Here is a 27,127-nt window from a genome sequence, read left to right as displayed (position 1 = left end):
TTGAAGGGTTTATTTCCTGAACACAGAAAAGTAGTTTGGAAATAAGTTTGGAAAGTAATAGTGGTAAGAGCAGATGCTAACTGCATACACATGCACACTTTTACAGAGAAAGTAATTGCTCCAGAAGTACATTTTCCTTGAGAGAGGCCGGGTTGCAGAGCCCTTCCAAGAACGGGCAGTGATTAAGAAAGCGAAACTTGCATCCCTCCACCAAGACAGACCTCTCTGCCTTCAGCCTCCCAAACATGCGCACAGGCAGAAAGCTCGTTGGTATTCCTGCCATTGGAGCCCAGTGGAAGGTGCTGAAGTGCAGCTCTCTGAGGACAGGTCTGAGTTAGCTGGGGATCTACTAGATGCTGAGCTGCTCTCCCAGCTGGCACTGGCCAATGCAAAGCCAGATGCAAGGCCTATCCCTCTGCCAGGGTTCTCAAGTTGGCACAGGAATTGGGTTCATCTGGCCTGCCCTCCTTCCTTCCACTGCCACCGCCATGAGAGTCCAGGTGGAAGTTCTGCCTCTTCTGACTTCCGGTTGCTGTCTGCCTTATGGATGTTGCTCCCACGATAGCAGAGACCGTTGGCGAAGATAAACAAGGGTGATTTTAGGGTAATTGTCCTTGCAAGCTCCCCCTAGGGCCCGGGGGAGTGAGCTTCACTTGCAGATTGTCTCGGTACTGGCTCTCGCTCCGGCATGGAATCTGGGAGGCAGGGAGACGCCGAGTACAAAAGCATTTCTCCTCTCAGTAAGCCCCCTACGCAGCCATTAATGAAGCAGAGGCGCTTCTGTGTATTAAGAGTGAAATTAGAACTAATATATAGACGCTTGCTGGAATAGATGGGACAAGGTCATAAACTGCCAAACTGAAACAGCTACAAAGTCGTTATGACTCAAATTGAAAAGAAGACTTCGATGCGGTATGTGTGTGTGTGGGGGGGGGGGGGAGCGTATACCCTTTGCTACATAAATGATTCAGCAACACTCCCCCCCCCCCCGAATGCTAATAAACAGCTAAAAGGCAAGAAGAGATAAAAGAGAATGGGATTATATTTATGGATTACAATGAAAATTAGAACTGTGTGAGAAAATTGAAATGGATTTAAAGAATCAAACTTTCACTGTACTGCTATGGGAGGACCTGGACTTTGGGCTTTGAAGATCTGCCAAGGCTTTGGCGGGACACCAGATCATTATTGAGAGAGTTGACCAAGGAGGAGAAACTGGAGTCTTGTTAAAGCGTTGGTGGGATGCCAGTTCACTCTTATTTTAGACTCAAACAATAACAAACAAACAAAAAAAGATGGCATGTGATGCAGTCGAAAATACAGCCTGGGAACAAAGGAAAAGAAAGAGTGAAATAGCGGAAGTAGCGATGCTGCGCAAAACAGACGGAGAACAGGAAGAATGAAGACAGCATGGATGAGATAAACGTCACACGCAGGAAACATTTGGGATACAGAACTCTTCTTGCAGGATTTCTTTTTATTAAATGTGTTTTTCGAATGGAAGTCAAAAACTCTGTAGCTGTTGATAAAGGACTAAGATCAAGACCGAATGTAATGGGATTAATCAAAACTTGGAAGCAGGATGAAATCTAATCATTTCACCTAGAAATCTAGCATGTGGAAAGTAACAAAATGTATAATTGGCTTTATAATTGATATACAGTGGTAGAATCATAGAATCATAGAGTTGGAAAAGACCACAAGGGCCATCGAGTCCAACCCCCTGCCAAGCAGGAAACACCATCAGAGCACTCCTGACATATGGTTGTCAAGCCTCTGCTTAAAGACCTCCAGAGAAGGAGACTCCACCACACTCCTTGGCAGCAAATTCCACTGTCAAACAGCTCTTACTGTCAGGAAGTTCTTCCTAATGTTTAGGTGGAATCTTCTTTCTTGTAGTTTGGATCCATTGCTCCGTGTCCGCTTCTCTGGAGCAGCAGAAAACAACCTTTCTCCCTCCTCTATGTGACATCCTTTTATATATTTGAACATGGCTATCATATCACCCCTTAACCTCCTCTTCTCCAGGCTAAACATGCCCAGCTCCCTTAGCCGTTCCTCATAAGGCATCGTTTCCAGGCCTTTGACCATTTTGGTTGCCCTCCTCTGGACATGTTCCAGTTTGTCAGTGTCCTTCTTGAACTGTGGTGCCCAGAACTGGACACAGTACTCCAGGTGAGGTCTGACCAGAGCAGAATACAGTGGCACTATTACTTCCCTTGATCTAGATGCTATACTCCTATTGATGCAGCCCAGAATTGCATTGGCTTTTTCAGCTGCCGCGTCACACTGTTGGCTCATGTCAAGTTTGTGGTCAACCAAGACTCCTAGATCCTTTTCACATGTACTGCTCTCAAGCCAGGTGTCACCCATCTTGTATTTGTGCCTCTCATTTTTTTTGCCCAAGTGCAATACTTTACATTTCTCCCTGTTAAAGTTCATCTTGTTTGTTTTGGCCCAGTTCTCTAATCTGTCAAGGTCGTTTTGAAGTGTGATCCTGTCCTCTGGGGTGTTAGCCAACCCTCCCAGTTTGGTGTCATCTGCAAATTTGATCAGGATGCCCTTGAGTCCATCATCCAAGTTGTTGATAAAGATGTTGAATAAGACCGGCCCAAGACAGAACCCTGTGGCACCCCACTAGTCACTCTTCTCCAGGATGAAGAGGAACCATTGATGAGCACCCTTTGGGTTCGGTCAGTCAGCCAGTTACAAATCCACTGAGTGGTAGCATAGTCAAGACCGCATTTTACCAGCTTCTTTACAAGAATATCATGGGGCACCTTGTCAAATGCCTTGCTGAAATCAAGGTAGGCTACATCCACTGCATTCCCTTCATCTACCAGGGTTGTAATTCTGTCAAAAAACGAGACCAGGTTAGTCTGACATGACTTATTTTTCAGAAATCCATGCTGACTATTGGTGATCACAGCATTCCTTTCTAGGTGCTCACAGACTGTTTGCTTAATGATCTGCTCCAGAATCTTCCCTGGTATTGATGTCAGACTGACTGGGCGATAATTATTTGGGTCCTCTCTTTTCCCCTTTTTGAAAATAGGGACAACATTTGCCCTCCTCCAGTCTGCTGGGACTTTGCCTGTTCTCCAGGAATTCTCAAAGATGACAGCCAGTGGTTCTGAGATCACATCTGCCAGTTCTTTTAATACTCTTGGATGCAGTTCATCTGGCCCTGGAGACTTGAATACATCTAAACTAGCTAAGTATTCTTGTACTATCTCCTTAGTTATTCTGGGCTGTGTTTCCTCTGCTGAATCATTTGCTCCAAATTCTTCAGGTCGGGCATTGTTTTCTTTATCGGAGAAGACTGAGGCAAAGAAGGCATTGAGGAGTTCAGCCCTTTCTGTGTCCCCTGTTTGCATTTCACCATCTTCTCCTCTGAGTGACCCCACGGTTTCTTTGTTCTTCCTTTTGCTACGAACATACCCATAAAAGCCTTTTTTGTTGCTTTTAACCTCTCTAGCAAGCCTGAGTTCATTCTGTGCTTTAGCTTTTCTGACTTTGTGTCTACATGTGCTGGCTATTTGTTTGAATTCCTCTTTGGTGGTTTCCCCCCTTTTCCATTTTTTGTACACATCCTTTTTTAATCTTAACTCAGTTAAAAGTTCTTTAGATAGCCACCCTGGCTTCTTTAGGCACCTTCCATGTTTCCGTCTCATTGGTATTGCCTGAAGTTGTGCTTTTACTATCTCCCTCTTAACAAACTCCCAGCCATCATGAACTCCCTTTCCTTTTAGTATTACTGTCCATGGGATCTCACCCAGCACTTCCCTAAGTTTTACAAAGTCGGCTTTCTTAAAGTCAAGAAATTGAGTCCTAGTATGCTTGGCTGCTCCTTTCCGCTGTATAGTAAACTTCAGAAGAGCATGATCACTCGCGCCTAATGATCCTTCCACTTCTACCCCACTAACCAGGTCATCAACATTGGTTAGGACCAGATCTAAAATGGCTGTTCCTCTTGTTGCTTCTCCCACTTTCTGGACAATGAAGTTGTCTGCAAGGCCAGAGAGGAATTTGTTTGACCTTATGCTCTTGGCTGAGTTTGACATCCAACAAATATCCGGGTAATTGAAGTCCCCTATTACTACTATCTCCCTTCCTTTTGCATGCTTGGCCATCTGTTCCAGGAAGGCATCATCTATGTCCTCCGTTTGGCTTGGGGATCTATAGTAAACTCCCACAATGAGGTCTCTGTTATTCTTCTCTCCCTTAATTTTGACCCAAATGCTCTCACTTTGGCTTTGAGGTTCTAAATCTTGGATCTCTTCACAGGTATACACATCCCTGACATATAACGCCACTCCTCCTCCTTTCTTGTCTGGTCTGTTTCTCTGAAATAGATTGTATCCCTCCATTATTACATTCCAATCGTGGGACTTATCCCACCAGTGGTACCTCAGGTTAAGTACTTAATTCGTTCCGGAGGTCCGTTCTTAAGCTGAAACTGTTCTTAACCTGAAGCACCACTTTAGCTAATGGGGCCTCCTGCTGCTGCCGCACTGCCAGAGCACGATTTCTGTTCTCATCCTGAAGCAAAGTTCTTAACCTGAAGCACTATTTCTGGGTTAGCAGAGACTGTAACCTGAAGCGTATGTAACCTGAGGTACCACTGTATATTTGAATATGAATTGTAATTTTACATTGATAAAATGTGGTTTATATTGGACTTTAATAATTGAAAATTAATAAACAGCATTAAACAGAAGCTCTGCCTCTTCTCAGAGTCCTGCCAGTGGCAGCAGGTGGCTTGGAAAGCTCTGCTCAAGAATGTTTTTTCCCCTCTGGGGAATGAAAGAAATCAGGTAATGATAGTGTTTATTTTGACTCAGAATGGTCCAGTGAGTTCCAGCAGACTTACTCCTCAGTCAATGCCCTGATGAATACAATGGATTGTGAAAATGGCAGTGGCAGGAAGATTGGCGGAGGAGTCACAAAGCCATTTCTCATTTAATTTCTGGGACAGTTACATAATTTTTAGTCAGGTCACTGTTGCTCACCATCCCCACATTTGGTGTATTGTGATTAACATTTATTCTAAGAGAAAAGACATGAGTGGGATTCGTCACATTTAGATGAATCCTACTATTAGCGGAACTGTAATATGCCTGGTATGGCTTATCTGTAGTCATGATTATGAAAATACCACATTTTATGAAGAGTGCTTTACAAGTAAGCCAAGGTACTAAGACTTAAACTCACTCCAGGTTTGTTCAGTACATAGTTATGCTGAGGGTGTGTGTGTGTGTGTGTGTGTGAGTAGCAGTCGGTACATTTTTGTTGTTTTAGCCATCAGTTGTAAAATGCCAAAAATATATTGGCTTAAATAAATAAATCGACCTACTTAAGGCTGACAGCTCTTGTTACTTGCAGCCTGAACCACAGTCAAATTAAACTGAAATAATTCAGTTGCATAATCTTAAAAGCTTTGCACCTCAGTTGAACTGGCTGACGTACAGATTGAGCAGGAAAGGGAGACGCATTAGAGCCCTGAAGATTTGTGCACGGCACCTGGAGAACTCCCCCAAGATTAATCAATGGTTACCCTAGACTATCACCCATTTGCAAATGAGGCTGGGTTGCAGTAAGAAGGGGGAAATGGCTCAGTACCTTTTGAGAAAAGCAAGCAAAAGAACATCCTCTGAAGATGATTGGAAAACTCTCAGCGCGACTGAAATACTTGATGGGTGCAAAGGAACCCCCAGTGTGGTGGCCAAGACTCTCAATGTGCAACAAGGGAAATGGGGTGGGGGTGGGGGAGTTGCAACTGCAAAAATATATCCAAGAGGAATAGCAAAGAACAAATTGCTAGAACTGAAAATTAAGGGTGGAATTCAACATTGCACTATGAGGATTGTTCAGCCAGCACAAACATTTCTGCTTGCCAGATGGAAGAATGGCAAAGTAGGTGCTGAGCAATTCTGCCTTCTCTCTCAATAGCATTTCTCCTGCATAGTTCTCCTGATTCTGCAGAGTGTTTTATGGGGGGACCCTGAGGGGAAAGCTCCATTGCACTGGTGTGAATTCTCTCACTGGCTTTTGCTAGAGGGCCAACTGAGAATCACAGACTCAGAGAATTCTAGAGGTACCCCGAGGGTCATCTAGTCCAACCCCTGTCATGCAGGAATCACAGCTAAACAATTCCTTTTGAATCTATTCTCTTTTTAATTTTTCTGGACTGATAATCATAATTTAAAATTTGGAGAGGGGACAAAAATTCCACAAACTCTGGGATGAATCACTGTTTTAGCACATCCCTATACAGTATGCACTTACTTGGCTTGGGGGTCGGATTGCTGTGATGGAGACCTGCAAGTTATATCACTGATTGGATGCTAGAAGGTCAGGGATCTATGACGTCCTGAGGCTTCTCTCTCCATCTGGAGAGCATTCAACAACCCTCCACGAAGCTCTCATGCACTGAACTATGCACTGACATCCCAAGAGGCTGCTCTTGGGCTCTGAGCGAAAGCGGCTGGACGCTTTGGATGCCGCTCCTTGTGGGGCTGGGCAAGAAGGAGCTCGCTCGCCCCTCTCCCTGCTTAGGCAGGCGGGAAGGGAGGCTTCTCCCGTGTGGCTGTGCCTACATTTCCCAACCTGCCTTGGGGTAGAAACAAGGGGGGAAGGCCAAACCTTTTCTTAAGGGGGCAGCATTGTTATTCCTCCTACCTAATACTAATACACAGATTTCCTATTTCTAAATAACTGGTCCTTGTGGGGGCAGAAGATCCCATGAATTCCATCCTCTCACTATACTGTTGGGGAACTGATGCACAATATAGCACACTACGTTATTCACACTAACGATGCTAGCTGCAACATTATGCATGCACATCTGGAGCTGGATCACTGGAGCAGACAGGATCTCTGGAGTACAGGTTCACTGGAGCTCTGGATCACTGGAACAGAGCAGAGACCTTGGGCCGAAACTCAGCATCCTGCTCCAGGGATAAAAGCCTCCTCAGTCTCTGCTACGCGGTCCGAATCTAGGAGGCACTTGGAACCCTCCGGCCAAGTTTTATTTGTTTGTTTGTTTAAGATTTCTTGGTTTACAAAAGTATGTGCAATGTCTCTTTTTTCAAGTTGCGTTTTCTACGGATCAGTTTCATTTGTTGCGAGACGTTAGTGTTAAATTAGGTAGAAAAAGGGAAAAGATGGGGAGGGGCCTCTGGCATGGGCCGCGGTGCTTGGTCTGTTGGATGCTGGCAAGTGGAACCTCTGGCCCCTGCTCCGGCCGCGCTGGCCTGCTGGGCACTGCACCTTCTTGCTCCCAGATGTGCAGAACCTTCCTTTGTGATGGCGCTGTCTGCGCAGAGGGTCCCGTTCTCCGAGTGGAGACCCCGTCCCTTTCCGACCAACTCTGCCAGTTCTGCTGCCACCCCGGTGCCCAGATGTCCTTGACTTTTCCCAGGACGAGCCCCGCGTGCCCTTGCCCTTAGAAACGCCACGGCTGCTATTGCTTTAGTCGATGCAACTGAAAACACGTGTAGTTCTTTGCGGGAAGCGGCGGCAGGAAACGTGGGCCATCGGCACGGGGAATGTGCACCGTCGGCAGGCTCTCAAGGGGGCTTCGCTCCCATTCCTGCCTCTGGTCAGGAGCAAGAGGTTCATCCTGATCCCTAGTTCCCAAGGAAAGCCTTCTCGAGAGATGCCTCCCCTGAAGACCCCGAGGGGCCGACCGAGCCGCCGACCGTGGACTGGACACTCGCTGGGTGAAGGGCTCGCTGGACAGGTCCTTTGCGAGGTCCCAGCTCAGCTCAGGCTACGTTGCACAGGTGCCATGATCTGCTGAGTCAAAGGCTGCCATAACCTCTCTGCCCTTAGACACGTTTCCCCATTTCGGCTTCTGGGCTTGGAGGCACCGGGAGGGCCACGGATTTGTTCGCTGCACAAAGCAGGTCAGAGCAGCCAACACCTAGTAGCAGTGACTCCTCAGGACTGTGGTGGCCAAAGGTTTGTGTATGGATTTACCTTATGCTAAAATCCTAAGTTTGGATTTGTTTATAGATTTTGATGAATGGTTTTTGTAAATTTTGCATCTAGTTACAGGATGTCTATTTTTCAGGGTGTTTGAAGGAACAAGGTCATGAATCTGACCTTGTTGAATGACAACAGTCCTTGAGAAATCTAAGTAGGGAGCAGACAATCTCACTGGAATTCCCTTCTTTTGTTTGCTTCTGTTTCCTTGGCACCCAGGCGACAGCAGGATGGCGGGCGCAGATGGGGGTTTGTACTGAAACTCCCTGGTGCAAAGACCCCTGGGCCCTTGCAGCTGAGAGTCAAATGAGTGCAGAGCATAGCAAGCATGGGGAGGGCTGCTGGTAATGCATTGTTTCTCAGTCTAAGGCTAAATTTTGAACCAGAATTATTTTGTTGCCTGCCTTTAGGACTTGGGAGGAACCATAACTCAGCAGCAGAGCTCATGCTTTGTATTGAAAGTCCCAGGCTTGAACCCAGCATTGCCAGGAAGGGCTGGGAATTACTAGTCCTGCCTGAAACCCTGGAGAGCCGTGGCAGCCAGGGCAGCCAGCCCTGGTCTGACTCAGCCTAAGGCAACTTCCTGTGTTCCTGTGCCTTCCATGGCTTAATGTTTAATCGCTGCACTGCTGCATTTAACAAGTGAATTAAAGTGAGAAATGCTCTGACATGGAAGGAGATATATTCCTCTGAGCTTGTTGCCTTGTAGCTGTTCATTTTGTGATCATGTTATCAAAAACTCAAACTCTGTCGGCTGTGATTCACATTTCATTACAACCTGGCTAATAAGTTAGGGATGCAGGTGGTGCTGTGGTTTAAATCGCTGAGCCCCTTGGGCTTGCTGATCAGAAGGTCAGCAATTTGAATCCCTGCGACGGGGTCGGCTCCTGTTGTTCTGTCCCAGCTCCTGCCAACCTAGCAGTTTGAAAGTGCACCAGTGCAAGTAGATAAAAAGGTATCCCTGCAGTGGGAAGATAAATGGTGTTTCTGTCTTGGTGTCCTGTTGTGCCAGAAGCGGTTTAGTCCTGCTGGCCACAAGACCCAGAAAGTTGTCTGTGGACAAACGCCAGCTCCCTTGGCCTGAAGCAAGATGAGCACCGCAACCCCATAGTCACCTTTGACTGGACTTAAGTGTCCAAGGGTCCTTTAACTTTACCTACCTTTTTTTACACCTTATGTTGCCAGGCAAAAATGTTCCTCTTTAACCAGGCCTTTGACAGATTGTTGTCCAATGCCCTTTTAAAATGTGTTTATGGGAGGGGGATGTTGGCTTTTGTGTGTATGTGTGCTTGTGCTTTTTATTATGTATTTTGTATTTATATGTTGTTAACTGTCCCGAGATCTATGAATGAAGGTGTTGTGACGTGGGGTTTGTGATTTCAGCTCTCTTGACATAACATGCCGGAGTCAGTTCTCTAGTAACACTTCTTTATTAAAGCAAAACAAGACTCCCCTGAGGAGGGAAAGAGCTACATTTATAGGGACAGGGAACTAGCTAGAAAGGATACATTTTGGAGGGAACAATATCAGGCAATCACAGTCCTGCCTTTTGGAGGGAACCAATAAGACAGAGGATCCAAATACAGCAGCTTAAATGAACCAATAGTAGCTGTACCCTCTGGAACCAAAAGGCAGTTACTTTACCCTAATGCAAATACAGACAATAATAACAATACAGATATAAAACCCTTTGACTCAATACACAACCAGTGGCGTAGCGTGGGTTGTCAGCACCCGGGGCAAGGCAAGTAATTTGCGCCCCCTAACCCGTGGATTTGCGCCCCCTAACCTGTGGATTTGCCCTAACCTCAGATGTTGCGCCCGGTGCGGCCGGCCCCCCCTGCACCCCCCACGCTACGCCACTGTACACAACAGAAGGGCAGTATACAAATTTAATAAATAAATAAATAGCAAGGAAAAGAAGCTAGCTAAAGCTGGAAAACAGGTATTTGGGCAGAATCTGGAGTTATCCAAACCCCAAGCTGTCTGAAGGCAATCCAGTTTAGGGAAGGTTTTTTTAAATGTTTTATTATGTTTTTATATATGTTGGAAGCTGCCCAGAGTCGCTGGAGCAACCCAGTAAGATGTGTGGGGTATAATTAGTAAAATTATGATTATGGAAAGAGACATCCCGATTTGCATCGCAGAATTGTTGGAGGGTATGTCACACAGGGCAAAGAAAATTTGCTGGATGCTAAGGGACACAAGTCTCTTGTGCAATTAAAAGAAAGCAGAGCGCGTCATGAACCAATCAAAACAAATTCCAGAGGTACCTCATGCAGAGGCACAGAGGGGGAGGGCTTCACCTGAGGGCCTTTTTGGTAGCAGTTCCCAGACTTTGGAGGCCAGGCCAGCTCCTTCCTCACGGTCCTTCCACCTGCAGGGGAAGACAGTATCATTCTGGCAGGCTTTGGGGAACCAACTGATTTGAAGGAAAGGGCTTTGAATTGTGCTGTGCAGTTGTTACTCTCTGTATTTTATTGGTTTGTTTTGATATCATTTTAATTTTATTATAGTTTAATTACTTTTAAACTAATATATTGTATATGTTTTTAGCTGCCAGTAAGTAAGTAAGTGGGACGCGGGTGGCGCTGTGGGTTAAACCACAGAGCCTAGGACTTGCTGATCAGAAGGTCAGCGGTTCAAATCCCCGTGACAGGGTGAGCTCCCATTGTTCAGTCCCTGCTCCTGCCAACCTAGCAGTTTGAAAGCATGTCAAAGTGCAAGTAGATAAACAGGTACTGCTCCAGTGGGAAGGCAAATGGCGTTTCCGTGCGCTGCTCTGGTTCGCCAGAAGTGGCTTAGTCATGCTGGCCACATGACCCGGAAGCTGTACGACGGCTCCCTCGGTCAGTAAAGCGAGATGAGCGCCGCAACCCCAGAGTTGGCCACGACTGGACCTAATGGGTCAGGGGTCCCTTTACCTTTACCTTTACCTTTAGTAAGTAAGTAAATCCCATCTAGATTCCTTGAGGCTGATTTTATTATGTTAACCCACAAAGTCATGTCCATCTGGATATGTGTAAACAGGTGTAAATAATTAGCCATTAGTAGCTGCCTCCATGTAAAGGGAAACATGTAGCCTTTTAACGTGAAGTACAACTCTGGTTCTGCAATTGGTCAAGGCAGGGCTAAAGAGTTGTAGTCTTGTATGTTTCCACAAAAGGGTGTTTTCTTCCTGCAAGTATAATACCAGGATCCTGCAAAGTCAGAAGTGTTTTTGTTTTTGTTTTGTTTATTTGCCATGTGTCTAGGCATCTTCAGCTGACTTCAGAGGAAGTTTATTTATTGCTGCTTCCCTTCCAGAACTAAGCAACACAACAAGAGAATCCACTGAGCCCCAGAAACAAGACACAATATTAACATCCCTCCCGCACGATGGCAGGCAAGAAAATCCAGACGCCTCCTCTAAGCCCTCCCAAGAAGCAGATCCCTCTGGGTAGGTTCCAGATGCATAAATATTCAGCCAGTATTGGTTTATTCTGACAACTAATAAGTAAGTGGTCCTTTCCTTCCATTTTGTTTTTGTCAGGCATGATCCTTCTCAAAATTCCTCTTCTGCCTCTCCTAAGCATTCCAGTGAACCTCCACCTAAAGCAAATCTGGTAAAAGAAAGCGACCAATTTGCAGAGGTCCAACTGCAGAAGAAGTCCTCTCGTGAGTAACGCTGAAGAAATAGTGCCATGAAATGCTGGCAGTTTGCATGGAGGTTTCTGCCAAGGTCTCCAGACATAAAGCCACCCCAAAGTGCACAAAGGTCCAAGCAGCTCACGCGCAAATGACTCCCAGATGGCACTGCGACACCCCTCTTCACGGCTGCTCCACTGAGGCATTGCAGGGTTCCCGACTGCAGTCCTAGCAGGCTGGAATGGCAAATACATTTGTCACCGGCTTCCTCCAGCACCTTGTGGAAGCCAAAACACAGGAGGCGACACGACCGTTGGGGGCAACATTACAGTGGTGGCCTGTGTGGGAAATTGCTGGTGATTCGGGGTCCTTGATTCCACATCTCCCCCTCTCAGAGAATTAATTCCTCGTCTACATCTTATTTGTTTCAGGAAATGTATACACCGCTTGTTTGTAAGATACCTCAAAGTGTTTCTTTGTTCAGACAATAAAATCAAGAAAAAATCACAACCATACTTAGAGCCAAATCCAAATAACTTTCTTGTACTAGCCACTGGCCATGACAAATTGGATTTGGGCTTAAAGCAGGGGTCCGCAACCTTGTTCAGCCGGGGGCCGGTCCACCGTCCCTCAGACCATGTGGTGGGCCGGACTATGTTTTGAAAAATGAATGAATGAATGAATTCCTATGCCCCACAAATAACCCAGAGATGCATTTTAAATAAAAGCACACATTCTACTCATGTAAAAACACGCTGATTCCCGGACCGTCCGCGGGCCGGATTGAGAAGGCGATTGGGCCGCATCCAGCCCCCGGGCCTTAGGTTGTCTACCCTTGGCTTAATACACAAGTTAATGTTATGTATTGAAGTTGAAAGCTACCTCAACTTTCTAAGCATCTGGGTCAGCTTGTCTAAACAATGATGTTTTAAGCAGGAGCCAAAACGAGTAACTGTACAGCAAACTCCCTCAACAGGTAGGGAGTTCCAGAGTGCAGCTGCTGCCATATGAAATGAGTGGGTTCTTACAAATGCAGAACAGGTGTGTGTCATCTGGCACCTGTTTTAGTGCCAATTCTGCCAATCAAAGTGGCACATGTAGAGTGAGGGGATCTCGAAGCTACATTGGTCCCAAGTTGTTATGGACTTTACCTTGAATTTGGCCCAGTAGCAAATCAGCAGCCAGGGCAGCTCTCTGAGCACAGGTGACATGCGCAGACAAGGCCTCACTCCTATCAGCAATTGTGCTTCTGGACCAGGTGCAAGGGCAGCCCAACATGCAACGCACTGCAGTAATCCAGTCTTGAAATAACCAATGCATGAAGTACTGTTGTAAGACTTTCCGGGTCCAGGAATGGCCACAGCTGCCCAACCAGTTGCAGCTGATAAAAGGCTCTTCTAGCCATTGAAGCTGCCTGAGTCTTCAGGGACAGAAATGGTGCCAGACGCACACCCAAACCGCAACCCTGCCCAGGGCAGGCAACTGACCAGTTTCTCAGACATGGGGGCTACTCAACCATTGTGTCTCTGTCTTGCCAGGATTCAAGCTCAGCTGGTTTTTCCTCACCCATTTCACCCCTGTCTCCAGGGAGTGCATGGTCTCTCCTGATTCATGTGTGGGTCATCAGCAAGCTGATGGCACCTTGCCCCCAAACTGCTGATGAAGCTCCCAGCAGCTTCATAAAGGTATTAAATAGCTGAGAGGCCCTCTCCCAATGCCCCTCTCTGGACTTGGTCCTATAAGACCGTGGCCCCAATTCCCATGCCCTGGAGCAAGTCCAGGAGGGAACCATGGTCTTAGTATGGTTTGCCCACCTTCCTGAAAATGATATACAGGTGGTACCTGACACCATATTAATTGGCAAAGATGTCTAAATCAGCACCAGATATCTGTTGGAAGTGTAAAGAAGGTTTATTTTCCCACATGTGGTGGACAGGTAAAGTGGCTAAAGACGTTTGGGAGCTGATCTATAATGAGATAAAAAAGATACTTAAACTAACTGTCCCAAAAAGACCAGAGGCCTTTTTATTAGGGATAACTGGAACAGATGTTGCTCCAAAACAGGTGAATCTATTTCTTTATGCAATAACGGAAGCGCAAATATTGTAAGCTCAAAAATGACGTGAAGAGGTGCTACCTACTAGAGAAGAATGGCAGCTGAAATTGACAGAATATGTAGAACTGGCAAGTTTGGCTTGTTAAATTGGAGATCAAAAAGAGACAGACTTTAAGGAGGACTGAAAAATGTTTGTGGATTATTTAAAAGCTCATTCAATCAATTTTATTGTTTATAGCCAAAGGCCTTTACAATAGATGACAAAGGAAACTTTCATCTAAAATTGTACAACGCAACCTGTAACAATTTACAACATAAAAATAAATTCACAAATTTGGCCACATGTTGCGTCTCCATCTCCGTCGTTTTACCCAGAGCCGAGGGCCTTCTGGCAGTCCAGAGCCGAGGGCCTTCTGGCAGTTTCCTTCCTGCGAGAAGCCAAGTTACAGGGAACCAGGCAGAGGGCCTTCTCGGTAGTGGCACCCGCTCTGTGGAACGCCCTCCCACCAGATGTCAAAGAGAACAACAACTACCAAACTTTTAGAAGACATCTGAAGGCAGCCCTGTTTAGGGAACCTTTTAATGTTTGATGCATTACTGTATTTTAATATTTTGTTGGAAGCCACCCAGAGTGGCTGGGGAAGCCCAGCCAGATGGGCGGGGTATAAATAAATTATTATTATTATTATTATTATTATTATTATTATTATTATTATTATTATTATTATGCTAGGAGTTCAACGGGCACTTCCTGTGTGGATCAACCTGGAAGCCAATTAAGAATCAGAAATATAAATTTCCCTCTAGGCGTTGTGTACAGGGGGCAAATCAGCAGAAGAGTATGTGATGTCGTCTACCTCATGGCAACCATGTATACATTTGCAATAGATTACTGAAAAACTCCATGGAAACCTGATAAAACGCAAGTAGGATTTGAGAAAAGACAGCAGTGCAAAGTACAGCTGTACCTTGGTTCTTGAACAGAATGCGTTCTGGGAGTCCGTCCGACTCCTGGAACCGTTCAAAAACCAAGGTGCAGCTTCTGATTGGCTGCAGGAGCATCTTGCAGCCAATCGAAAGCCACAGAAGCCACGCTGGATATTCGGCTTCCAAAAATCGTTCGAAAAACCAGAACACTCACTGTTTTGACTGTTTGGGAGCCGATTTGTTCGGGAGCCAAGGCGTTTGAGATCCAAGGTACGGTGGAGGGATTTTTTAGGAAGAAGTGAAGACTTAGAATAATTATAATACGCAGCAGGAGTTGGAATTTTGGGGGAACCATGGAGGGATGGAGGGGAAGTCCTAGGCTGAATGACTAAATGTTGAATTTGAAATGTTGTTGAATTATTCTTTATTTTTCAAATTACAATAAATAGATAAAAAGAAAAGAAAGCTGAGCCATTCTTACAATTTCTCTCTCTTCTTTAGGAGATAATGAGAATTCAGACACAGAATGGACATTTTATCCAAGTTCCTTTGGTCACACTTATCACACGGGGAAAAAGTGTTTCTTTGAGGGTGTACACCTCAGAACCAAAACCACAACATCTGAAAGGACAGTGGAGATGTGCTTTGGAAAGAAGAAATATGGTAACACCACAGAAACCTCTTTTAATTCTTTATCTTAATATCTTAAAGTTTTGGGCTACCAAAACTATGAGGTTCAGTTCTCATGTTTTCATCCACATTTTCCAAGGTGGAATCAGCCACATGTGAGTTTTGTCTCCTTTTCATTTTTCAATGTATAGGTCACTCAACTTTTTTCAGGCCAAAAACTGCACTGAGGTCAAATCTCTGTGAGCTACAGCTGAAAGTGGGGATGTCAAAGTGTGTGTGCCCCAAACTTGCCATTTTAAAAAAGGAGGAATGAGGGGAGGGGTGTCACAAAACATTTTGGCATCACCAAATTGCGTCAGGGCCCACAAGAGTGGTCTATAAATATAGACAGATAATTTAAAACATTTCAAACGGTACCACTTTGGGACTCCTTGGGAAGCCACAAAGCTGACTGGCATTACAGTGTGCGTGTGCGTGGGGTGGGTGCCATTACACACACACACACACACACACACACACACACGTATATAACCTCTGGAATCACAGTATTGCAATGGGAGACGTGGGAACAATGAGCATTTTTAAAAGCATTTTAAAAAAATATAGTTTAAAACATTTTAGTGATTTTTAAACGGGGTTGGAAGTGAACACCCACCCACATCCATTTGACAGCATATTGTCACCGCTGTGGATCCACCAGAGCACTCAACACTTGTTAGAATAAAGCCATCTTCAAATGAGAAATGTTGATGGTTCAGGGGCCACAACATCTCTTAGGGGACTGGGTGCCACCTTCAAGTCCTTGGTTAGTCACCCCTGGTATAGATGATTATCATTTTCCCCCATACCTATAGCCTTGCCCCCTGCCTCCAAGGCTCTGAAAATCTGTTGCTCTTTTAACATTGCTTTTTGTTTATTCACGTTATTTTAAATTTTGTTTTCAGTTGTGTGAGGTGCTTTATACTCTGTGAAAATGGGGGTATAGATATGTTAATGCTTTGGCTTGAATATTTTTGTGATCAAGAAGGCGGGCCTGAAATGTTTACTGAAAGGTTTCCGAAAACCTGCCACTTGTTGTCTAGTTCCGTGTTATTCCTTGCCCTGATTGGTTGCAGATCCAATGCCACCAAGATATCAAAGGCCACTAAGAGATCACACAAGAGCAACTGCCTTGCCCCCCCCCCCTGACCCTCTCCTAAAGAAGGACATCATGCATCATGGGTCAGAATTGTAGCATTTCAAGAGTGTGACTGTGGACTCATCTACACAGCTGCAAATAAAACATTTTAAATGTGTTGTAAAGTGCAATATACAAATGTGACACTAGATGGCGACAGTGACCTATGCCAAATTCAATGTATTTTTCAAAACTTTTTTTTTTTTAAAAAAAAAAACATTTTCACAGCGTTTTTATATGTGTGTAGATTTCACCATAATCTGGTACTGCAGATGCTTCTATTTAAAATTTAAGAAAGTGGTTTTAGGTTTATAGTGGCATTTGTTGTTTAGTCGTCTTAGTCGTGCTCGACACTCCGTGACCCTATGAACCAGAGCATGCCTTGGAAACTCGCTTTCTTCTCAAAGCATCTCCTTTTTTATGTCCATGGAGTTTTCTTGGCAAAATACTGGAGTGGTTTGCCAGTTCCTTCTCCAGTTGGATCACATTTAGTCTAAACTCTTGGCTATGACCTCTCCGTCTTGGGTGGCCCTGCACGGCATGGCTCAGAGCTTCTTGGGGTTATTCAAGCCCCTTCGCCACAACAAGGCGGTGATCCATGAAGGGGTTATACATAGCTTTAAATTAATGTTATCTATGTGCATGACTCAAATGGATCTTTTTCTGTGGTTCAAATGGTAGAAACTAAACTTTTGTCCCCCGTGTCCTATCTGGTTGTGTTTTTATTTGTCATCACAGTGACTGAAGATGCCTCCAGAAATGGTATTCCGTTGGTGACACTGGGAGACCACCCTTATGCCTATCCAGAACAAAGCAAAGACTTCCACAAACTGGGACCAACCCTGCCTCCAGTGAACTTTGGGAGGCAAGTTCCACACTCAGCCCTGTGATGGCTGATGATAACAGTGATCATCACATTCCACATTTAAAGTGACACAATTAAGCAATAAATCTCTCTAAACAATATACAGTCGTACCTTGGTTCTCAAACGCCTTGAAAAGCATTTCGGCTCCTGAACGCCGCAAACCCAGAAGTGAGTGTTCCAGTTTGCTAACGTTCTTTGGAAGCCAAACATCCAACACAGCTTCCGGCTGAGTGCAGGAAGCTCCTGCAGCTGATCAGCAGCTGCGCTTTGGTTTTTGAACGTTTTTAGAAGTCAAACAGACTTCCGGAACGGATTCCATTCGACAACCAAGGTATGACCGTACACACATTAATAAAAAGTGAATCATATACAAAACTACAAATGCAATAAGATACAGCACCTGAGTCCAACATGACTAAAATATTGATCTCAATAAAATGACATAATTCTAAGACTCCTAATTGTTCTTTGGCTGCTGAATCCCTTCCTGTCCGGCACATGGTGACGCACAGTGTCAGGTGTGCATTTGCAACCCAAATTGGGACCCATACCAGCTGTAACTATGGCTGCAGGATGGAGGTTCCCCACCTTGATCTAGACTTTTTTCAAGTCTCTCCCTTTTGTTACTACTGCTTCACCATCCTTTTTGTTTAGACAAATATCTGTATCTTCCACCTTGGAAAACACAGTGCTTGTTTTTCATGCCAACCTTTTATACTCAGCCTATGCCTCTAAGTGGGCCTCAACTACAGAGCAGGCAAGAGGTCACTGGAGTGCAACCCCACCACATATCATACTTTAAGGCCCAAGCTATTGTTTTGAATCCTTTATTTTAGACCCTGTTCAGCATAGCAAAGGTTTCATTTCAAAAATGCATAGCTTAATGTTAGATGCGAATACACAAGTCTTTCATAAACTTATGGTTACAATGGGAAGAGGATCTTGGTGAGGAAATTACAGCTTGATAATGGAATAAAATATTGCCAGACTGGTCCTGTAAATCTTTGTCTTCCCAAAGGAGACACACAGATCTGTCTTTACACTGTTTAACGCAGATTTCCTGCCATCAGAACGACAGTTGTCTTATGGGCATTAACTTGTGCCTTTTGTGCCACTCTTGGTCATCAAAACCCTTTAAGAAGCTAAAGATTTTGCGATAATGACGTTTGATGTGGCTGCTAGGATTTATGCTATTGTTTTGCTATTTTCAATAGCGATTTCTAAAAAACAATCTGCAGTCTTTCTAAGTACATATATTGTGAGAAATATTTGATGTCTATGTGACCTGTATGTGACTTTATGGAACCAAAGCAAAAAGCCATAGATTTATATAGAGAAATTTCCAAACTTGTAGAAGCTCAGAGGCAATTTTTACAAGTGAACTCATTTTATTGTCAAGAAAAAACAAATCCATATATCTTCTATAGTCTTGAACAAGAAATATGGGTTCTATTATTGAAAGAACTTGCACCTCATAGCAATTGCATTAGGATTTCGCACATGTAATGCCAAACCAAATCAAATCAAAATCAATGATGTGTCTGTTCCCTAAGTCCAAATGGCTTTTGTTTTCTTTTTAATAGTTCCAAGTATATAAAGCAGTCAGATACGTTTATTCCTCTCCAGCACTTGCCAGGAGTTCCTTGGTATGTATCTAGTATTTCATTTAATACTCTGCCATTGTATGCTTTTATTGTTTTATGCTTTAAAACAAACAAAGTAATCCTACCCTTGGAGAATAGGGAAGGATATGCCAATTTCAGTTCTCTCTGCTTCTCATTTTTCATTCAGCGCTTTATGTTAATTTATCCTAATAAACACAGTTTCATATGCAGTTTCAACTAATATACACATTTTCGCAAGCAATTTCTCCTAATATAATGCATGGGTTGGTTGGAGAATTGCAAAATTTGGGAAAGTACAAAATTTGCATAATGACTGAGTTTTGGTTCTCATTGGAAAGTGTGAATTCAGTAGATTCAGCTTTAAATGCAAACTTTAGGCTCCGCCCCTAGCTAGAGAGCAGCAAGGGAAATTGATATGCCACTGTCTTGGTTCAGACGTTTATCTGTAGAACTAAGTCACAGAGTATCCAGGTTATGCTTTCAGGGGTTTTGGCGAAGCACTTAAGAGTCACTTGCAACTCTAGTAAATAGAATTTTTAAGAGCTTATTTTAAGCATGACATGAAGAGGTCAAGCCAGCTGTTAATCTTGCAACGAAAAACTAAGAAAGTAACTATTTACTTTTTTGTACTGTATGTGATTCAGTTGGTGATTTATTTATATCTTGAAGTCCAACTAACAAAGGAAATTAGCAAAAGTATTAAAAGCAAGTATTCAGTATCCTAAAACCAAAAACTAGTGTATTAAAACCTAGTATTCAACAGCCAGGACGCGGGTGGCGCTGTGGGTAAAAGCCTCAGTGCCTAGGACTTGCCGATCGAAAGGTCGGCGGTTCGAATCCCCGTGGCGGGGTGCGCTCCCGTTGCTCGGTCCCAGCGCCTGCCAACCTAGCAGTTCGAAAGCACCCCCGGGTGCAAGTAGATAAATAGGGACCGCTTACTAGCGGGAAGGTAAACGGCGTTTCCGTGTGCGGCTCTGGCTCGCCAGATGCAGCTTGTCATGCTGGCCACGTGACCCGGAAGTGTCTGCGGACAGCGCTGGCCCCCGGCCTCTTGAGTGAGATGGGCGCACAACCCTAGAGTCTGGCAAGACTGGCCCGTACGGGCAGGGGTACCTTTACCTTTACCTTTTATTCAACAGCCAGATAGAAGGACCAGCAATTGTAGCCCCAGTCTCAGTGCCTCCTTGCTCTCATTCCAAGGCAAAGTGTGAGAGTACAGACTCTGGCAGACAACGACCTGGAATTCAAATGGCCACAACTTTATTGATTACATGTGTTGGTGGAACTTGGGCTCAGGCATAGGGTATCTTTCAGCAGACAGGGGTGGGGGTGGGGCCAGCAGTTGGAGATGGGTGTCCCAGAGTGACTTTGGGTGGTGTGTGGCCCCTCATCTGATGCACCAGCCATGCAATGAGCTCAGTACCACTTTGCTTCACAACGCCTCAGGCAGGATGCCAGGACCCTCTAGGATTCTTCATGCAAGATGAAGGCCTTTCTTGTAGGAAATGATGCATGATGAATTAATGTGTCTGTTTTGCCACAGAAAAAAACAACAATAGGAAGCCACACTTGGTAGAGGCACTCTGCGGGATTGTTGTAAAATACTTGTGTTAATCACATACACCTGACAATCTAACAAAACTAACTTTTTGTTAGGCTATTTTGTTTCATGTGAAATGGCCCTAGGAAATACTTCTCCAATCCTGAAACAGCTGGAATAGAATAGAATAGAATCTGACCTTGGAGTTATGAGGTTTTATAAATTTTAGAGTGTAAAAGAGATGAGGGTATATTTCATGGTTCTACTTCCTTCATTTTAGTTTCCAATTCTTTTAGTTTCCATTGTGCAAGCTAGAAAACTGTAGCTTTACCTCCCTCCTGTGGTGGCTAAAGCCCTTTGCAGCTTATAGAGAGAATATAAAAGGGAAAGCACCCACAAAGAATTTAGGCTTGTATAAAGAGGCTTTTAAAATATATAATCCTTCTTTGCCTAAAACTCCCTTTGATTGACTTGAATATACAATGGATTTCTCCTTTGATTGACAGATCATGTTGGAGATGAGCACAAAAATGTTAGTGTAAGGTCATTTGCATTTTTGAAACCTTTAACTCTGCTGTGCTGCACAAATGCCTCTTGCACAGGCCTCATGAAATCCTCTCTACATTCACTTAGGGTTATATGGATGTGCCTCAAGTGGTTCATTCCCACTTCCATCTGGTATTTTCCAGTCTGCTACAGTTTTATTTTTTACAAGTCTGTCTTCTGTTTTTTTGTCTGATATATGGAGTTTTTAAAAAATGTATATCATAAACTACAATACATGCATATTGCTCAGTCATCAAGAGATACTTGCAAATCAATCAGTTTTCCTGTGTGCTCCCTTGCACACTTAATGAATTTCCAAAGAGGTAGCCCTGATAGTCTTTTGCAGCAAAAGCAACAGTTCCCCAGTCCTTTGAGGTCCGATTGCTCAGCCTGGGGTGCTTTGGGAGGAAGTGTGGGATGTAAATGGATAATAATAATAATAATAATAATAATAATAATAATAACCACCCTCCTCTTCCTCCTCCTCTTCCTATGCTCTTCCTCCAAAAAGACCTTCTCCATACTAATTAAGGCACCCAAAAGCAGAATCCTAACTTGTTCAGAAGCAAATCCTGCTGAATTCAAGATGAGTCCGGTTAAGTCATCAGTTCAGACACTAAAATATACCATTGATACAACCTGTGGACTTGGATACTCATTTCGCAGATTTAGTAAATGTGGAACTCTGAGGTAGAATAGATGCTGAGTAAGTGGCAAGGGTTGTATTTTCACCAGGAGAGACCAACAGGGCCAAGAGCTTCAAGAGGAGTTACTGTGTCTTAGGATGTTGTGGCTCTCAAAGGGTCTGCCGCTTCTTGGTCTGCCACTCTTTATGGGAGTTACTTGGTATACTAATGATAGTAAATCATTATATGATAGTAATGATAGTAAACAGTAAATTGTAGATTAACTACAGTTTCTGTGAACATCCAGGTTTCGTGCATAGCAACTATATGACCTGCAGAAATTCTGTTTGTACTACTTTGCACTTGCCTCTGCCATTTGTGAAGCGACAACTTCAGGCTTGTCCTGACTCACAACACTGCATCCTTCCTTCATTTTCCTGAATTCCTGTATTCTTCTTTCTATAAGCTTTTGTTCTACTGTTTCACTAGCTTTGTGTTGTATTTTTGACTTTTGACCTTTTACTTTGTATCTTTGCTCAGTCTCTTTATGATATCATCGTGCATTGTGGCCAAAGTCATTTTGAAGGAACTGAACAGTTCTTCCTCAGCTTAATTAGGGAATGGCTGTAGCTCAGAAGGAGCCAAGGTTTTCTCTTTCTGCAGTCTGACTGCTAATGGATCTATTGCCATACTGGATTCCAAGAAAACTGGTGGAACACTAGGACCTATAGCAGGCTTCTTTTGGGGCATCTGACCAAGTTTAATAGCTCCTAGTGATTCTGTTACCATCTCAGCCGAGGGATTAGATCTGCAAATATCAGGTTACTTCCTTTGCTCAGGCTATGTGGGGATTGAGCACTGCTGACTTTCCAGCTGAGAGGACCTGATGACGTAAACATTAAGCAGTGAAGGTTGATCAGTTGTACTGGCAACATTGCCTTTTTTATCAGAGTGGGAGGACTGCAAATATTCCAGTCATTCTGCTTCTGCTCCCACATAATCCAAATCTGTGGGTAAATCTAATGATGGATAGAACTTATTTTCAAGCAACAGTTGCCGCTCTTTGGCATTGACCTTCTCTTTCTTTAGTCCTCCTCGCTTTTCACCAATGGAGAATTGGTCAGTTCTGGGCTATCTCCATAGAGTCAGGGCAGCAGCTTCTTTCAAAGATCCAGATGGTCTGACATCATTTTTCCAGGTGGAAAAAAATTAAGTGCCTTCCCTGTTTGGTAGAATACCCTGGGCTCTTGCTCCCCTTGCAGAGATCTGAAGCTTCAAACCACATGTAAAAAGCAACAGGTCTGTAGCTCTTGCCCTTCAGGTTGCACCAAAGGCCTTTGACATGAGGGAAGGGAGGGGACAAACAGCCTCAAGGAGCTTAGGCAGCAGTCCCAGGTGAAAAACATGTCTAAAGTAGAACCAGAGATGACATTTCTCTAATACTGCTATCCTGAGTAGACAAAGCACAAATTTCTGAGCTTGTAATGCCTGTCTGCTTTTTGAGGTGAGTTTTATGAGTTTTATGTGCATTTTGGGACGCGGGTGGCACTGTGGGTTAAACCACAGAGCCTAGGACTTGCTGATCAGAAGGTCGGTGGTTCGAATCCCCGCCACGGGGTGAGCTCCCGTTGCTCAGTCCCTGCTCCTGCCAACTTAGCAGTTCAAAAGCACAAAGTGCAAGTAGATAAATAGGCAGCACTTCGACGGGAAGGTAAACGGTGTTTCCGTGCGCTGCTCTGGTTCTCCAGAAGCGGCTTAGTCATGCTGGCCACATGACCCGGAAGCTGTACGCCGGCTCCCTCGGCCAATAAAGTGAGATGAGCGCCGCAACCCCAGAGTCAACCGTGACTGGACTTAATGGTCAGGGGTCCCTTTACCTTTACCTTTACATGTGTATTTACATGCCAAGGAGCATGACCTTTGGGTGCACAGCTTTGAATTTACTCTGTTGTGACAGTGAAACTCTACGATTAATTGGTGTGTTTTTTATCTCCCCCATCGTGGCTTCCCACTCTAGCATCCCTTTCCACATAAAGGAGAAGCAGCAAGAATTAGAAAGGGAAAAAATGGAAGTGAAACGCCTGGACATTTGGAAGCCCGCTCCATCTCTGCTGCAGTCTTTGTTTACAACTGGACTGACGAAATGATCGACTTTTCTGGTTGCATGTCATAAGGTCCCTGGGAATATACCTGCTAACAATTCATTGTCCTAGAACAATTGTCATTATTTGTAGAAGGTGCCTATGCCCAGGTACAGGTTTCTTTAAAAATGAAATTAGACGTTAGCCATTTTAGTATAAATCACGTTACTTTCTTGAAACTATTAGTCTGCATTCACAAATGAAAATAATACATTTTACACTTGCTCAGTGGTACTTTCATCTAGTCAAAGTTAATATGTTCTAAGGCTGAACCTAGACTTTAAATTAGATGCCAGGAGTTTAGATGCCAACCGTTTGCATAGCAGATACAACTCTTGTATGGCAAATGGAAATGGAACAGAGACTTTAGAGTTGGAAGGAACTCATTCTCTTCTGATAATTTCAGCCAAGGATTTTCAGCCACTTGTGATGTGATATCCTCTCATGGTCATTCTAGGTAGTGGCTGCTGGGCTGAGAAGCTGCAGAGATCCAAGCACTATGAGACTTTTTTTTTTTAAAGAAACCTTCAATAAACGCATACAATTAAAAATCAGAGCCTTAATCATTTCATACACTTATTAAGGAAAGTAATTGACAACTCCATCCAACACCCACCCTTCCCAGAATACCTGAGAGGTAGTCCCTGCTGCGTTGAAAGAGCCAGTGATGCAGCAGCTCCTAAAGAAACTGGCTCTGGACCCGTTTGGACTGAAGCAGCTATTGAGCAGCTAGAAATGCCCACTTTGGGGGAAACTGGTGGAGAGCGCTGTGGTAGGACATTCTTGGAGGCAGAGGCACCAACAGGAGGGAGATTGGGGCTGACATTGCCAACGAGGCGGCTCCTCCTCCTCCTCCTACCCCCCCCTTCCCCTCCGCAGCAGCAGCAGGAGAAGGAGCCAGGCACTGAGGCCACGCTGCCACAGCATTCCTAGGATTTCCACAGATAGTTTTAAAAATAAAAAAGTACTTTATATGTAGTATATAATCACAAAGCTAAGCTAGTAGGTAAATAATTAGATCACAGAAAACAAATATGAATGAGCAAAGGAATGACAACTGTTACCAAAAATGCACAGTACACAAAAAAAGATTTGGAAATTTACAGACTATGAAAAAACTATATTGGCTTTGGAAATGAAAGATAGGCAGCATAACTGTGCATACCCACTGAGCAGTAAATCCTGCTGTGTTGAGTGAGGCTTACTCCCAGGTAACTGGGCTACAGCTGTGGGGCTAATGTGGGTTGTGCAAGTGACACGGCCCAAGGAGCAATGCTTCAAAGTGATTCCAATTTTGTTCCAGCTTTTGCATTTGTTCTGAAATTACTGAAGGTGTATGACGGGACTCTCCCCTGCACATATTCCCTTCCAGGCTCTCTGTCCCATACAAACGTTCCATTTCAGAAGTTCGATTTGTGCTTTTGAAAAATTGTTACTTATGAAACCTGTCAAATGAGTCTGATGAGAAATCTGTTTGACAAATGTCTTCCGGCTAAACAGGGATTAAAAAACTAAAAAAACTTTCTTCGTTGAGGGAAATAGAATAGGTGTTCAAAGATTGGTGGCTGTTTATATGTTTGCTTGCATGGAGATCAGAAATAGGAAAGAAACCTCTTTACTTGGACATTATTACTTTAACTCTTATGCAACTTCTTGTTCTAGGTGCCTATTTTATAGTATTGTTTTCCATCTTTTAATTTTTTTCTGTTGTGATCTAATTGATCTCTTTGTTTTATATGTATTATAAAATGAATTAATAACGATAATAAACTTTACCAAAAAAGAAAAGAGAAATAGGAAAAAACCTACCAATTCTACAAGCTGATGAATGTCTATATGTATTTGGTGTTTCACACTCAGTACAATTTCTGGTTGAAGTCTGTACTGATTGGCTTACTCTGTCTTTAATCATTTAAATAATTTCCTTAAGCATTCGCAGAGTGGTGCAGAACACAAATTTCATGGCTTCATCCCCCAGTGAATTGGTTCATTTCATCCCCCAGTGAATTGGTCAATGCTCATATTAAAGAAGAAGAATATTACAGTTTTGTTTTAAGAAAAATATGAAGGCAGCAGCACAAAGCAGCGAGGTTCTTTACTGTCTCCAGTTCTACATAACATCGATATAAAATCATGTGGTATAATCATCAGATGGAGGCCCTTTTGGTGGGAGCTTCTCATGTCTGGGAACTGGGGGTTCTGGTAATGTTGCACTCCTCCTGCACAAATAGAATCTTAATCTGGGGTGACTCCTGGGTAGAGTTTTGCCATTTGAGGTCTGGGTGGCTTTGACCTCTAGGAGGGCCTATTTTCAGCACCATCTGCTTGGCTGGCTGTGGGTGTTCCTGGATGAAGATAGCTTTGCCAGCGTCTTGCAGGCCCTTGTCAACTCCCATGTAGATTCTGCTGGTCTCCCTTTGAAGAAGGTCTGGAAACTGCAAGTACAGTAATGCATCATGCACATTCCAGAACTGGTGGAAATGGCAGGGCAGAGAATGGACAATTTTTTTACAGAGCCATGGCCAGCACGCCACCACACCGAGGAGGAGGAGGAGAGGGACGCCTGGCCATTCGGAGCCCCGGGCGGGGGGGGGGGGGGAGAGGAGAAGCCCTGACCCTGCTGCCCTCGCCATTGTGCCCCAGCCGCCGAGCGGAAGGAGGAGAGTCTTCAGCCCCTCTACTAAATTTCTATTACTACCTTTTCTTAAAATACATCCATAAAAGGTAAAGGTAAAGGTACCCCTGCCCGTACGGGCCAGTCTTGACAGACTCTAGGGTTGTGTGCCCATCTCACTCAAGAGGCCGGGGGCCAGCGCTGTCCGGAGACACTTCTGGGTCACGTGGCCAGCGTGACATCGCTGCTCTGGCGAGCCAGAGCCGCACACGGAACGCCGTTTACCTTCCCGCTATAAAGCGGTCCCTATTTATCTACTTGCACCAGGGAGTGCTTTCGAACTGCTGGGTTGGCAGGCGCTGGGACCGAACGACGGGAGCGCACCCCGCCGCGGGGATTCGAACCGCCGACCTTTCGATCGGCAAGCCCTAGGCGCTGAGGCTTTTACCCACAGCGCCACCCGCGTCCCAAATATCCATATATTACTTCCATATTACCATATATTACTTAAAACACACTCTCCACCCCCCAAAAGGGGGGGGGGACCTTTGTTGTTGTAGTTGTCCTCTTTTCTTCCCATTTCTTTCATTTTTACAGAGCCACAAGACTGTTGTAGGCTCACATTTTATTTTCTACGTTGTTGTATTTGCGTAACTGTCATAAACATTGTTTATGAGATCATTGTTATGTTATACTGAAAACAATGAAGTGATGATGTATCAATAAATGGTTGAGAATCTGAAAATCAGCGAGAGATATTTAA

At 44.3% G+C, this 27,127-nt stretch overlaps 1 protein-coding gene across 4 annotated transcripts in view; it reads left to right on the top strand.

Annotated features, from left to right (window-relative positions):
* The window catches only part of EVA1A (eva-1 homolog A, regulator of programmed cell death), a 62,156-nt gene extending 37,892 nt beyond the window's left edge, over positions 1 to 24,264 (top strand). For 2 of the 4 annotated variants that reach the window (XM_077926629.1, XM_077926628.1), the window contains exons 2-6: positions 11,296 to 11,428; positions 15,101 to 15,262; positions 17,145 to 17,271; positions 18,856 to 18,918; positions 23,627 to 24,264. In XM_077926629.1, the coding sequence (XP_077782755.1) occupies positions 11,368 to 11,428; positions 15,101 to 15,262; positions 17,145 to 17,271; positions 18,856 to 18,918; positions 23,627 to 23,756 (543 nt within the window). In that variant the 5' untranslated portion in view covers positions 11,296 to 11,367 and the 3' untranslated portion in view covers positions 23,757 to 24,264. Of the gene's footprint in view, positions 1 to 6,551; positions 7,966 to 11,295; positions 11,429 to 11,521; positions 11,647 to 15,100; positions 15,263 to 17,144; positions 17,272 to 18,855; positions 18,919 to 23,626 lie in introns of those variants that run through there. The other 2 variants (XM_077926627.1, XM_028721815.2) reach the window with 2 other exon arrangements.
* The last annotated feature ends 2,863 nt before the right edge of the window (positions 24,265 to 27,127 follow it).

The sequence above is a fragment of the Podarcis muralis genome, chromosome 3, assembly GCF_964188315.1.
Source record: "Podarcis muralis chromosome 3, rPodMur119.hap1.1, whole genome shotgun sequence".
Classification (NCBI taxonomy): domain Eukaryota; kingdom Metazoa; phylum Chordata; class Lepidosauria; order Squamata; family Lacertidae; genus Podarcis; species Podarcis muralis.
This window is presented reverse-complemented; position numbering and strand designations above follow the sequence as displayed.